At 40.4% G+C, this 13,259-nt stretch overlaps 1 protein-coding gene across 1 annotated transcript in view; it reads left to right on the top strand.

Annotated features, from left to right (window-relative positions):
* The window catches only part of Tmem156 (transmembrane protein 156), a 55,326-nt gene that overhangs the window by 24,105 nt on the left and 17,962 nt on the right, over nucleotides 1–13,259 (top strand). The window contains exons 2-5 of the mRNA XM_023702803.1: nucleotides 895–1,164; nucleotides 3,897–4,157; nucleotides 7,629–7,748; nucleotides 9,064–9,147. Coding sequence (XP_023558571.1) covers nucleotides 895–1,164; nucleotides 3,897–4,157; nucleotides 7,629–7,748; nucleotides 9,064–9,147 — 735 coding nt within the window. The remainder of the gene's footprint in view (nucleotides 1–894; nucleotides 1,165–3,896; nucleotides 4,158–7,628; nucleotides 7,749–9,063; nucleotides 9,148–13,259) is intronic.

The following is a 13,259-nucleotide window of genomic DNA, read 5'->3' as shown; positions in this document are numbered from 1 at the left end:
TCTCTCAGTAGGCCTGCCATTTTGAAGGTTTTTCTTCCTCCCAATAGGTGCCTTCAGTACACTGTCCTTATGGGAAAATCCCATGATGAAGTTGGAACAGTCATGTGATCCGATTTCATCCCCAGGGAGACAGCAGGTGACAATTCTTGGAACCTGTAAATATTTCCTTATAAGGAAAAGGACTATTTTTAAATTTGATTAAGTTAAGAATTTTGAGATGAGGAGATTATGTGTGTGGGTCCTAAATCAAATCACTCGAGGAGAGAGTGCAAGATTTGACACAGAGGAATAGAAACAGAAATGGGAGAAGGTGATGTGATAGTAGAGACAAAGCGATGGCCATGCGCCCATGAAGAGGGACAAGGAATGGCCTTTTCCCTACATCCTTCACCATCTTGCAGAACTCTTGATTTTGGACTATTGAAACTGACACTGAAATCTGGTTTCCTGAACTGAGAGAGAAGGAATTTCTCTTGTTTGAAACTAGCAGAGTTGTGGTGATAACGTTGCGGTAGTTCTAGGAAACTAACTCAGTGACACTGTTCACGTTTTTAATAATCTGTTCAACTTTCATTCAACTCACTTGAGTCTCTGTTGTGTGACAGATGACTTCATTAATAGCTAATGTCTTTGTGTGAAAAATTCCCCAGAACATGGAATGGTTAAAATGCTAGGGTTTCCAAGCCTTTCTCTACATGGATGTCTATTACCTGACAATTACAGAGAATATGGACAGATTAAAAAATAATTAAATGAAGCAGATATTAATTTATGTATAAAAGGTTGTCATTGGTAAACTAAAATCTGCCTAAAAAAACCTTATAAGATGTTATATATTTGTTATAATGACAAAATCTCAACATTTTACAGTAAGGAAATTTTTTTTCTTTACAGGAAGACTGTTGGAGCTATCTTGTCTGGAAGGGTGTCTAGAACCTAATATTACCTATTCACTTTCATCCTTAAATTATTCTTTTGTGACTTTCCTGCAACCAGTGAAGGACACTCAGTCTATTATGGGACTTTTTCTACATCGCTCCAGTTTCCAAAACTTCACCAGGATTTGTCAAGAAATCCTAAATGAATTTAAAATGTGCTCCTTGTGTTTGGTTTGTGAATCCAAAGGAAAGGTAGATTTCATTTCTCAAGAACAAACATCAAAAGGTAAATACAGAATGAAATTGAGAATAAAATGTACTGGCTGCAAATTAACTTACTCTGTTGAAAAAGCAGAATACACTCAGTTTTAAAATCCAGTGGCATCAGAATGCTGAGCAGCATGGCTCTGGATGAGTGACTTGCAGAATTTGCAACTGCGCTCTTTTTTTGGGGGGTGGGGGGAGGTTAAGTTGATTTATTGAAAACAAAGTGTTTGGAAGATACACCAAAATGCTGCTGTAATTCAGACCCTTTGGATGGGTGAAAGATCATTTGGCCTTCTAGCTTCAAAGGTAGTCAGTGCTTAAAAAAAACAATTTTAAGGAAACCTACAATTTCTGATACTAAAATCAAATGCTGATGCTTCATAGAGTTGTTTAACCCTTGACCCTTGATACCTACTCCTGCCTGACATCTCCCAATTTCAGTTGTACTTTTACTTGTCTGACTCTCCAATGAGCCTCTTGAGGTCAAGGCCCTTGTTTCTGTTCACTACCAGATCTCTAGATTTTAGCATAATGCCTGATATAATACATAGTAGGCACTTAATAAATACTTGTGGGATGAATACGTGAACAAAGAAAAGAGCAACAGTCTGTGCTGCCTAACCAAACCTTGTATTTCTATTATTTAATCAAATTAAATCAAATTGGATAATTGAAAAGTTGAACAATTCATTCCCAGTCATGAGTGTTGGACAACAGTGTTCTAGAACTCAGTCCTTTTTCATAGCTGGAACTTTCTAGCCGTTGAGTAGGTAGGAATTTTCATTTCCCCCTTGGCTTAGCCCTTGCAGCCACTGTGCTCTCTGTTTCTAATAGTTTTAGTACCTCCCATGAGTGAGATCACACAGCACTATATTTGTTCTATGGCTGGCTTATTTCACATAGCATAATGGCATCTGCGTTCCTCCATTTGTCACAGAGTCACAAGTATCAGGATTTCCTCCTTTACTAAGACTAACGTTTTAGTGTGTGTGTGTGTGTGTGTGTGTGTGTGCGCACAACACTTTTTCTCTGTTTACTCATCTGTCAGTGAACATTTATTTTCCATATCTTAGTTATGTAGAGGATGCACATTGAATATGACAGGGCAAACATCTTTTTGAGATCATGGGTTCAATTCTTCTATGTACCAGGAAGTTGGGTGGTTAGAGCATAAGGTAGTTCTTTTTTTTTAAGGAACTTATGTACTGTCTTACTTGATGACTGGATCATTTTACATTTTTTTTTTTTACATTGCCACCATCAGTGCACAGAGACTCTAATTTCTCCACACTCAATAGTACTTGTTAGCCATTTATTTTTTGGAATAACCCTACCGACAAATGTGAGGTGATAGCTAATTGTGGCATTGATAACCATTTTGTTATTTAGTGACATTGAACCACTTTCACATATTCAGTGGCCACTTGTCTATCTTCTTTGAAGAAATTTCTATCAAATTAGAGTCTCTGTGTACTGATGGTGGCAATGTAAAAAAAAATGCAAAATGATCCAGTCATAAAAATTTCTATCTATATAATGTCTTTACGCCTATGCTCAAATGATCCTCCTGCCTCAGCTATAGGCCCTGGCCTCTGTGCTTGGCTTGTGTTCATTTTATTTTGTTTTAGGCACCAGGAATTGAATTCAAGACTTCATGCTTGCCAGGCAGGAAATGTGACCCTGAGTTACATCTCTGGCCCTCTTTTGCCGGTTTTAAAATCAGGCAATTTTTTTTCCCTGTTGAGGATACAGGAATTTCTTATATATTATGGGTACTGTATTTACTTTCTGTGAGATAACAACTACAAGGTTTGCAGCTGCTTTCTCTGATTCTGGGATTGCCTTTTCACTCTGCTCAGTATTTTCTTGATGCCATCTTTCCACTTGGTCTTGTTTGAGGCTTCCTCACAGCAAGGTGACGGTAAATTGTTGGACTCTACACCATGACTCAAGGCTCTGGGTTAGTGTTCCAAAGATCAAGGCAGAAATTGCTTCCCTGAGCACAGGGTCCTGAGTTCAAACCCTGGTACTGCAAAAATAAAATAAAATAAAAAGAAATTGCTTCCCCTTTTCTGGTTTAGACCTTCAGGGTCTCTTCCTCTGCATTTAGTTGGTTATAAGCAAGTCACACACTACCCCAGACTCCAAGGGAGAAAGTTAAACTATATTCACAGGGACATGGCAAAGTTTTAGGATAACATGTATGTACTAAATTGAATTGTGTCATCCTCTCAAAATTTACGTGTTGAAGTCCCAACCCCCAATACTCCAGAATGTGAAATTATTTGGAAATAAGACCATGGTTGACATAATTTTCTTAAGATGGGTCATTAGGGTGGGCCCTAATTCTATCTGAATGATGTTCTTGTAAGCAGCAATTTTGAGACTTGCACCTGAGGAGAACAATATGTGAAAATGGAGGCAGAGATCAGGTCTCTGAGAATGCTTTGGAAAATACAGTCTTTTCTACAAGTCACCAGAGAAATGTCTGGGGGCAGGTGATATAGCTTAGCAGCACAAGCGCCTACCTGGCAAGCACAAGGTCCTAATGTATATGTTTTCTTTGAGAGGTTCTGATGTCATTTTCAACCTTGCATTTACCTGGTTTTCATGATCTTAGAAAACTACAATCACTAGATAGGTATTCGCAATGTAGGTAACTTTTTGTTTTCTTGTATCAGAAGGAGGGGATTTAGTTTTGAAATTATGTGTTACTGTTTTGCAAATAATGTTCCCTTCATCTCTTTCTAGCTCTTATCATGAGAAGATCAATGGACATGAAAGCAAAAAAATTCTTTTCACCTTGTCAACATTTTAATTTCTCTGTAACTCCTGAGGTTGGCCGGCTGGAGGAGTCCAACACAACCTGCAGCCTCAGAGCACACACTAGAAAATCAGCAGTTGAGGAGGAAGAGCCAACAGAGGAAAATTCTCTCAATCACACTTGTAGAATCAGAGAGTACTCAAGTAACTGTACTCATCTTTCCTTGCACCTAGAAATGGATGTAAAAAGTAAGTTTTAAAGGGAACTAGAGGGCCGGGGAGATGGCTCAGTGGAATAAGCACTTGCCTGGCAAGAGCAAGGGCCTGAGTTCAATCCCTGATTCCACCTAAATAAATAAATAAATAAATAAATAAATAAATAAATAAATAAATGGAACTAGAGGGAAAAAGAGAAATCAGATATAGACACATAAAATTAAGTAAGGGAGCTTACCTTCTTTGAAAGTCGAATAGTTGAAGACATTCTTTAATGAAATGATATACTCTGAAATAATGTTAGGTTTTTTATTGTTTATTTTTTCTTTTAAAAATATGATTAGGCAGAGGAAACATCTATGCATTAGGATTTGAGGGGCACGAGAAGTGCCCCAGAGCAACTTCCACCCAGCCCAAGAGCTGTACTTAAAGTAAAAACATCACACTTGGGTACATAAGGATCAGATTCCTTTTAAAATGTACATTGTGATGCATTGTCAAATTTTTATTTGAGTTCATTTACCATATTCTGTTGTACAGCTGAGAATCAGGCTTAGATGAAGTGGACCTTTGGATATAATGCTGCAAGGATAGGGTGAGTTGGATTTTAGGTACCTTGGGTCACTAAATGACTGAAGAAAAGTAGAAGGGCAAAAGATGGGTCTTACGTATGCCTTACTACACCCTTCTGCTTAAGGGTGATTGACTTCCTACTCATTCTGAATGACCACAGCTATTACTTTCCTTTCTCTGTCCTTTTCCTTTTTTCAGGATACTGGTGATTACACCCATGGTCTTCTCACCTAGCTTTAGCCCAAGCCATTCAATATTTTTTTTAAAAAAATACCATGAAACAGAACCCTGCTAAATCACTAAACTGCTCAGGCTGGACTTGCCCTTGTGATCTTCCTGCCCCAGCCTTCTAGAGAGCTGGAAGTGCAGGCACAATTACTCCTTGTTACCTCACCCATAAAATCTGCCGTTGGAGAACATTTTGTGATTCATGTTCATTCCATGAGTGCCTGCTGTATGCCAGGCAGTGTGTCAGGCCCTGGATTAGAAAATGCAACAGTCTGAAAGAGGGAACACCGTATGTGAGCAAGCACGTGCACGCCACAGCTGTACATGCTAGGGCAATACCTGGCTGTGCTTTTTCATATCCCAAATGAATGGTAGCAATTTTCAAATTGCTTGGGAAGGTTTTTCAAAACGATTTTCTTTATTTAGAAGCTAATGATTTTTAAATTACTATGTTTATTTCAAAGCAAGTACCAGTGTATTCTGTGTATGCCTTTTTAGGGTAAGATGTGGCTTCAAAGATATTTCCTCTATGAGTTAGTTTGCCCAGGGCCGTATACTTTCTGCATTTAGGGGTTTTCCATCTGTATGTCTGGATGAGGCCAGGGCACGGAGGTCTGAGAAGACCTGAACAGAGAGGTCTGCTTCCTTTAATTCAGGAGTCAGGTTGGAAGGTGGACACTAGCAAGGCTGTGTAGAAAAAGTTGACCATAGCAAAATCTGAAAGGGAGGTTTGGATGGTAAATATTTAAAACAAATCAATTTGGGTGTACACTTGAGTATCTGTCTAATTACTTCTGTTTTTCCAAGACACAAAGAAAACAAAAACTTCCATAGTTATGATGTTAAGAGAATTTATTTTTGTGTTAATGGAAAAACTCATAAACTCTAGATACAAAGTGTGGTAATACTTATCAGATCCTGGGTCTCCCCAGTTCAGAAAGATAGAGCAGCGCTATACCGATATGTGCTTGTAGGTTCTGGAAAAGTCTGTCCACTTAGCCATGTGCAGAGGTTAAAATTTATTCATGCTTTGCTCTGTGCCAGGACACATTTAATCTCTCTTTGACGCCTTCTCCATCAAGAGGTGAGACTAAATTTATCCCACTCTGATACAGTTACTCAGCAACAATTCTTTAAATTGTCTTTTTAGGGGCTGGTGAGATGGCTCAGTGGTCTAAAGCATCTACTTAGAACAAACTAAGCTAAGCGAAGCACAGGGACCACGGTTCAATCCCCCAGCACCACATGCCAGCCAGCCTCTGCCCCCTGGTGGGCTGAGCTGGCCACACACAAATAAATAAATAAATAAATAAATAAATAAATAAATATTTTTTTAAAAAATAAATAAATAAATAAATTGTCTTTTTAGATTCTCTTGGGTTTCTGTCTCTTTCTCCTGGCCTCACTCCAAAATCCCTGACTGCAGAGACAGAAGACATGGCAGCCAGAGACACTGGGACACTGAAAGCCCTATTTTCTGAGTTTGTGTTGATACTGGTGGAGGGATCCATTGGTGTGGTCCTAACCATGCGTGTTTTGCTACTGTGGTATAAACTTGGCAAATGGGTTCTCTTTTCACAGTAGGCTGTCTGATGAGGCATCTGCCCTTGGGCCCACCTTAACTCTTGATGGCGCTGCAATTATCCTATGCTATTTAACTGCATGCTTTTTTCTGCTGAGTGAGGAACACAAGTTTGGTATCTAAATGGCATGGAATGATATTGCGGAGGTTGAGTGCCTTGTAAGAGCCAACCTGCCCTCTCTCCATTTGGCCTCTTCTTTAAGTATGCGATGGCTAATTAGTGTACATCTGGATTCTTGTAAAGGAACTATCTGAACCACAAACCCCACAAAGGGAGTCTCCAAAGGTACAAATAAGTTACATGTTCTTCTAAGTTAAATAAGTACTAGCCATGTTTTGTGTGCAAGGAATAGGCAGGGTACACAGGGTGGCTTAGAAAGTCAGTAGATAGTTGTCTCTAGACTTGATGATATCACCACTATTGAAGTCGCCAATTCCTGAGTCTGCTGGGCAGTGTATCTTTATAGGACCAAGATAGACCATACTCAATTGTTGCTTACGGTGACCACCCTGCTGATACTGCCTCACCAGCATCAGAAGGAGCAGACTTATGCTTGCATCCTGTTAAGTTTAGGCCAGGGCAACTGTAGGTATAATCAGCGCTTGTTCCAATCTGATCATTTATGTGAAAGCCACTGAACTATTTCCTGGTGGAAAGATTATCTGGTCATTCATCTGTCCTGGCTACCCATATGCCTTAGCCCATGCCCAAACCTTCCTGCTCCCCCTTCTTCTCCATCTTCCTTGTATGCACTGAATCCTTGTTGTTTTGAAGACATACTTTCGGGATGACTGATCAAAGACCAAAAGTGTTTTACAAATGGCTCAGGTTCTGGAATGGATATGCTGTACTCTTAACCTAATGACAGTAATGACAGTGAAGCTAAGAGCAACACAACCTGTAAGTGAAAATAACCTTAGAATTCTGGAGTTGAATGGATCCCTGGGAGGCACCTGGCCAAATTTCGTATTTTAATACATCGGGAAGGAATTCAGGAGCCCTGTAACAGTGAAAGCTACATATTCACATTTTCCATTGAGGGCATATGTACCACCACACTACTTCTGATCTGTTGCAGCATTTTGTTTTGTCTTTTGTAATAGTACTTTTTTCTTTACAGACATCACCTGTTCCACGAAGATTGCTTGGTACATTTTAATTTTATTAGTCTTTATTTTCTGGGTCATTCTCATGATCCACAAAATACTTAAAGACCACAGGAGAATGCAAAAGTGGCCAAGTAAGTATTGAGGAATAAATCTCTTCCTTACTATCAAAGAACTGCTACTTTCATCTCTAGACTTAATTTATTTAGTCCAACTTACTATTTATTGTGTCCTGACTATATAAAAGTAGTGAATCTAGATAATCCAAGGAATAAAAGCATAAAGATGACACAGCACCAATATTCATGCGTCTTTCTCTTCTGTGGACAGGTAGTAGAGGTAGAAGAAAGACTGGGTGAGGCCTAGGGACGTAGCTCAGTAGTTGAGCTCTTGCCTAGAATGTGAAAGGCTCTGGATTCAACCCCTGGACCTGGAAAAAGATTGCTAGAAGACAGGGTGACCAGGGTTAAGGTTGGCAGTCTGCTGAGCAGCCTTAGTGGAAGAGAGGCACAGAGAGACAGAACAAAATGAGGGGGTGACACCTCAGTGATAAGGCCCTTCATGCATGAGTTAATAAAATCATCAACACTGTATATTTGTACAGTAACCATATTCAAAGCCTTTCCCCTAGATTCCTGAAGAATATAAAGAGAATGTGTATTATTATTTTCAAGTTTTAGTTTGAAACCGCCCTGAAATTCAAAGAGGTCAAACATTCTGCCCAAAGTTACATAGTTTGGTGAAATGTCAAGCTAAGACTTGGTATCTTTCTAGTGTTGAAAATTTTATTAAATATACATATATATATATATATATATTTATTTATTTATTTTGCAGAAAACCCTCTCTTTTTCTCAGTACTGGGGATAGAACTCAGGATCTTACACTTGCCAGGCCAGTGCTTATGCCACTGAGCTATCTCCCAGGCCTACTTGACTCATTTTTCATACAACTATGTTTAGGAAAGACATATACGGGAGATAGAAAAGATCATGACCAATAGTGAAAAGTTGAGTTAGGCTCTTATGAACATCTAACCACATGACAGACTTAGTGGCTCTTAAAAACTTTTCTTGCAAGTCCAAGATATAAAGTAACAGCAAATGCCACAGCACTTATAACATTAAATGTAATTAAATATTAAAGGTAAGTTATATATTTTGTACCTCAAATAAATAAGATTTGTATGTACTAATGTAATAAGATTTGTATTTGTATGCTTTTCATTACGGGATATGAGATAATGGCATTTATAGTAGCAGAGAAGCTACTGACTTCAGAAAGAATTTAGATTTTCTTATAGACTAGGGAAAAGTTCATGGTGTCGTTACCCAGGCTCTGTTATAAATAGTCCATTCTTCTTGGTAATCCTTTGAACCAACATAGGAAATACACGTTAAGATGGTGCTTGTTTATCAGTTAAATATTTAATTTCTTTTCTTGGAACAGATCATAAATGCACAAATATGTCTGCTCTCCTAAGAGGAAGTGATTCCGAGAAGCTGAGAACACTGAATGTGCGGGTTATTCCAGGTGAGTCCTGTGGTGCGCAAACAAAACCCCGCTCAGGAAATTCCAAAGCTGCACCGGTTCACTACAAAGTAAATTTGAGATCTAAGCTCTGTGCTCAACTGAATGAGCCTCGTCTCTGGAATAAGGCAGCCACGGGCAAGTGAAACCAGCTTAATATGTCTTATCAGGGGACAGTTACGATCCAAACTAACCTCCTTGAATAATGGAAAGTTTTCTTAATTGGCATGAAGAAACTGCTGTGAGTAGGCAGAGGAGAGAGTGCAATAAGAAACAAGCTTCAGATTTATTTTTAAATGAGACAAGATACCATTATTGCTCAGAATTGCAAGAAGTAATTGCAGAGTGGGCATGGCTTTTGCTGGCATCTTCACTTCACAGAGGGTGTCACTGTGCAATGAGAACTTCTAATCGCCCCAATTAAAAAGCCCCCTGTCCTCTCCCGAGAAGCAGCAACGGAATAAAGGGACCCTAATTAGAGCAGCTAAAGGGGCTGTTAGTGCAGATGCTGTGGTTTCATCTCCTTCTAGTCGTGCTGCCTCCCTTTGAATCCATGTTGTCAAATCACATCAGAGAGAAGGACAGGGCAAGTGTGATGTGGAAAAGTCTCTTCCTTCGCCAAACAGAAATGATGTCCTTGACTGTCGGAAAGCCACACAGTTCTGAGCGATATTGCTCTGCCCTTTGCCACTGCCTGTGAACAGGCCCCTTTGTACTTAGCGAGAATTTAAAAAAGGAAGCTTCGAGTCTGATGTGTAAACACTTGCCAGAAATGAGAGGAAACCAGACAACTCTCTGTCCCCTACTGTAGCCGCCTGTGCAGCCACCTAGAGATAGGCCCAGGATTTCCCTGGGGGCCAGGTCTCTGGGGCTTTGTTCACTACTGAAACAAATGGAAACTCAGACCTCTTGCTAGGGAAAAATTAGCCTGGGTGCAACTAAAGAGCTCAATTTAGGGCTGGTGAGATGGCTCAGTGGTCTAAAGCACCTACTTAGAACAAGCTTAGCAAAGCACAGGGACCGCGGTTCAATCCCCCAGCACCACATGCCAGCCAGCCCTGCCCCCTGGTGGACTGAGCTGGCCACACACACACACACACACACACACACACACAAATAAATAAATAAAATTTTAAAAAAAGAGCTCAATTAAAAAAAAACTACAATGTATGATCTGTTATTAATCTCATGTTATGTATTCATTTCAGAAATATTTTTCTAAAATTCACTCTATTGTTTATATCTTTCACATTTCAGTATTTGTCTACAATTTTTAATTTTCCATATAACTATTATTGATTTTCAATAAAGTTAATAATGAGTTTTAAAAAAACCCCAAAACTTAGACTTTCTACTCAGTTTTACCAAATTATCAACCTATGACTAATAATAAGCACTTGCAATATAGTCACTTGACTCCAATTACAGGTGGAGTAACTTAATGGAAATTCTGTATGTTTCATGAAAATTATGTTCAGTTAATAAAATAAAAGCCACAAAGATAATTTAAATGGAAACATTCATTTTTAAAAGGAAGCAGTGGTGTTTCCCCTGTTTTTCTCTCTTACCTAAAACACATGCCCACCCACCAGGAATGGCTTAACCCAGTTCTGCTGGGCCTTTTTGGTTGCCTTAAGAATCCTGGTTATTTCTATTTTCAAGTCATAATTTTGAGAACTGCAGTCCTGTTTGAGAAAGTCAGTAGTTCCCCTGTCAACCCACATAATCAGGGGACAAATTTTAAGTCCTACCTACCCACAAGACTAACCTCACAGAGTGTATTTATGAGCCTGTGATTTCCATTCACCCGAGAACCCTGTCTCAGCCATCCTTTCCATTTAATAGCTCTCACTAAAAATCCTCTGGCTTTATTACCAGGTATATAACATTAATGCTCAGTGCAAGCCAAGGGGTGATGGCCTTTTTTAAAACCAAGGATCCTTTTGAGGCTTAGCATCTTAACAAGGGAGAGAAGCGGATTCTTTTCTTATTTATATTCCTTTAACCTAAATCCAAGTTTCACCCCCCTCTCCCCATCCTAAGTTGCTCTGAGAGAGAAATGGAGAGGAAATAATGTCTCCCCTGAGTGCTGTTTCTGCGGCTGCTCTTTGTAATGATGGATTATAGGTAGCAGCGAGAACGGAGGGGAGAATGTGCCAGTATGGTTGTCTGGAAATGCAGTAACATGAGGGAAAAATGGCTTTCAAAGAAGCAGAGACTGTGTGTTACATTCACAGAGCCGGTTGTCAATTCTAGCTGACACTTGTTCCACAATGACTCCAGTCGTTCACGCGTTACCAAGTCAGGATTGTCACACACATATGCACAGAGGTATAGATAGGCTCACTCTCTCCAAAAGAAGTTTATTTAGCCCACAAAAGAGAGAGAAAGGGGGCTGGTGAGATGGCTCAGTGGTCTAAAGCACCTACCTAGAACAAGCTAAGCAAAGCACAGGGACCGCGGTTCAATTTCCCAGCACCACATGCCAGCCAGCCCCTCCCCCTGGTGGGCTGAGCTGGTCACACACACACACACACACACACACACACACACACACACACACACATTAAAAAAAATTAAAAAGAGAAAGGGGAGATCACCAAGATGCTGACTTGCACGGTGCCTGGTACATGCTAGAGGCCCAGGGGACATTGGTGGAATAAAGGAATCTCACCTCTGTTGAAAGAGATGTCAGACAGAATCAAATCCTAGCCTTTTTTTTTTTTTTTTTGCAGAACTGGGGCTGGAACTCAGGCCCTTGCACTTGCCAGGGAAGCACTTATTCTACTGAGCCATCTCCCTGGCCCCCAATCCCAGCCTTTTATATATCTCTAATATTTTCTCCTTGCCTAAGAACGTGATGACTTGGTGGCCTGTCTTGGCATTAACCTACTTAACATTGTATTCATTCAGTCATTCCTGTCATATGGGTGATGTCCCGCTCTCATATATCTTTTAGCTGTGTCTGTAAAATAACATGTGGCATGTAGTTCATATGTGATAAAAGCTCATGAAACCACACAAACCCTAAGGGGAACTGTAGATAGAGGGGAAGAAGAGCAGCTGAGAGAGAAGTGAATTGTAGGCACTACAAAAGGGGAAAACAAACAAAGTCAAAGGGTACTTAGAGGGAACATAACTCTGCTTTGAAATTATAGCATATTTTATAGAATTGCCAAGCATATCAATAATGAAGAACATTGATCACCTTAGAGAAGAGATTGTGAGAACTATATGAAAGTAACCTTAAAATGTGTCTCTAGAAACAGTGGTTGGTGGGTTGATCACTTTGAGAAGCCAAGACCAGGGGCTGGAGGAGTGGACCAGTGTCTCGTTCTAAATCACTGGGCACAAACAGTGACTGCAGAAGTGAAGTTTATTGGTGAGCTGGTAGGTAGCCCTCAGAGTGCAACAGACAGCTTAGGGATTCTGAGCTTGGAAAATAAATGGGAGTTAGCGGAGCCAGGAAGCCAAAGCCATAGCCCATGCCGGTGAGTGGTGTGGGTTGTGAGAGCAGCCTTGCTGTGCACCCCATTGTGCACTTCTCTAGAGCAGCCAGGGCCACCTTTGACCAACCTGCAGCTTTGCATCCCTCTCCAGGGTAGCAAGCTCAGGGCAGGAGCTGGTTGGCTGACCGGCTATAGGCTGCAGGTGGTGACTCTGGAACTATCTGCTCCTCAGCTTCCTGTGTACTTGAGATGACCCTTGAGATGCTCACTGGTGGACGGCCACACAGGAACCAGGGATAGAACTCCCATTCGCTGCTGCTTCACGAGTCCAAGAAGGGCTCATTTGTATCTTTCAAAATGGTGATGTCCTTACAACTTGGAATTCTTTTTTTTTTTTTTTTTATTGCACATCACTCCTTTATTACACTGATCTGGAAAAAGACTTAGTTATGCTCAAATGAGTGCTGCCCCATGCGGTGGGGCCACGCCCGCTGGAACATGATTCAGAAATCAGACACTGTGAGACGCACTTAGACGTGGTCAGGAGGCGTTTTCACTGCCACCAAAACAAGGCAGAGGGAGCCTAAGCTACACAGCAGGACGCACTCCTACCCTACAGGGGCCAGAGCTCGTCCTGTACTGGTGTGAGGAATGGCTTGTGTTCTG

This window comes from Octodon degus, unplaced genomic scaffold (assembly GCF_000260255.1).
Source record: "Octodon degus isolate 3935 unplaced genomic scaffold, OctDeg1.0 scaffold00158, whole genome shotgun sequence".
NCBI classification, from domain to species: Eukaryota; Metazoa; Chordata; class Mammalia; order Rodentia; family Octodontidae; genus Octodon; species Octodon degus.
The sequence above is the reverse complement of the archived record's forward strand: the minus strand, read 5'-3'. Positions and strand labels throughout refer to the sequence as shown.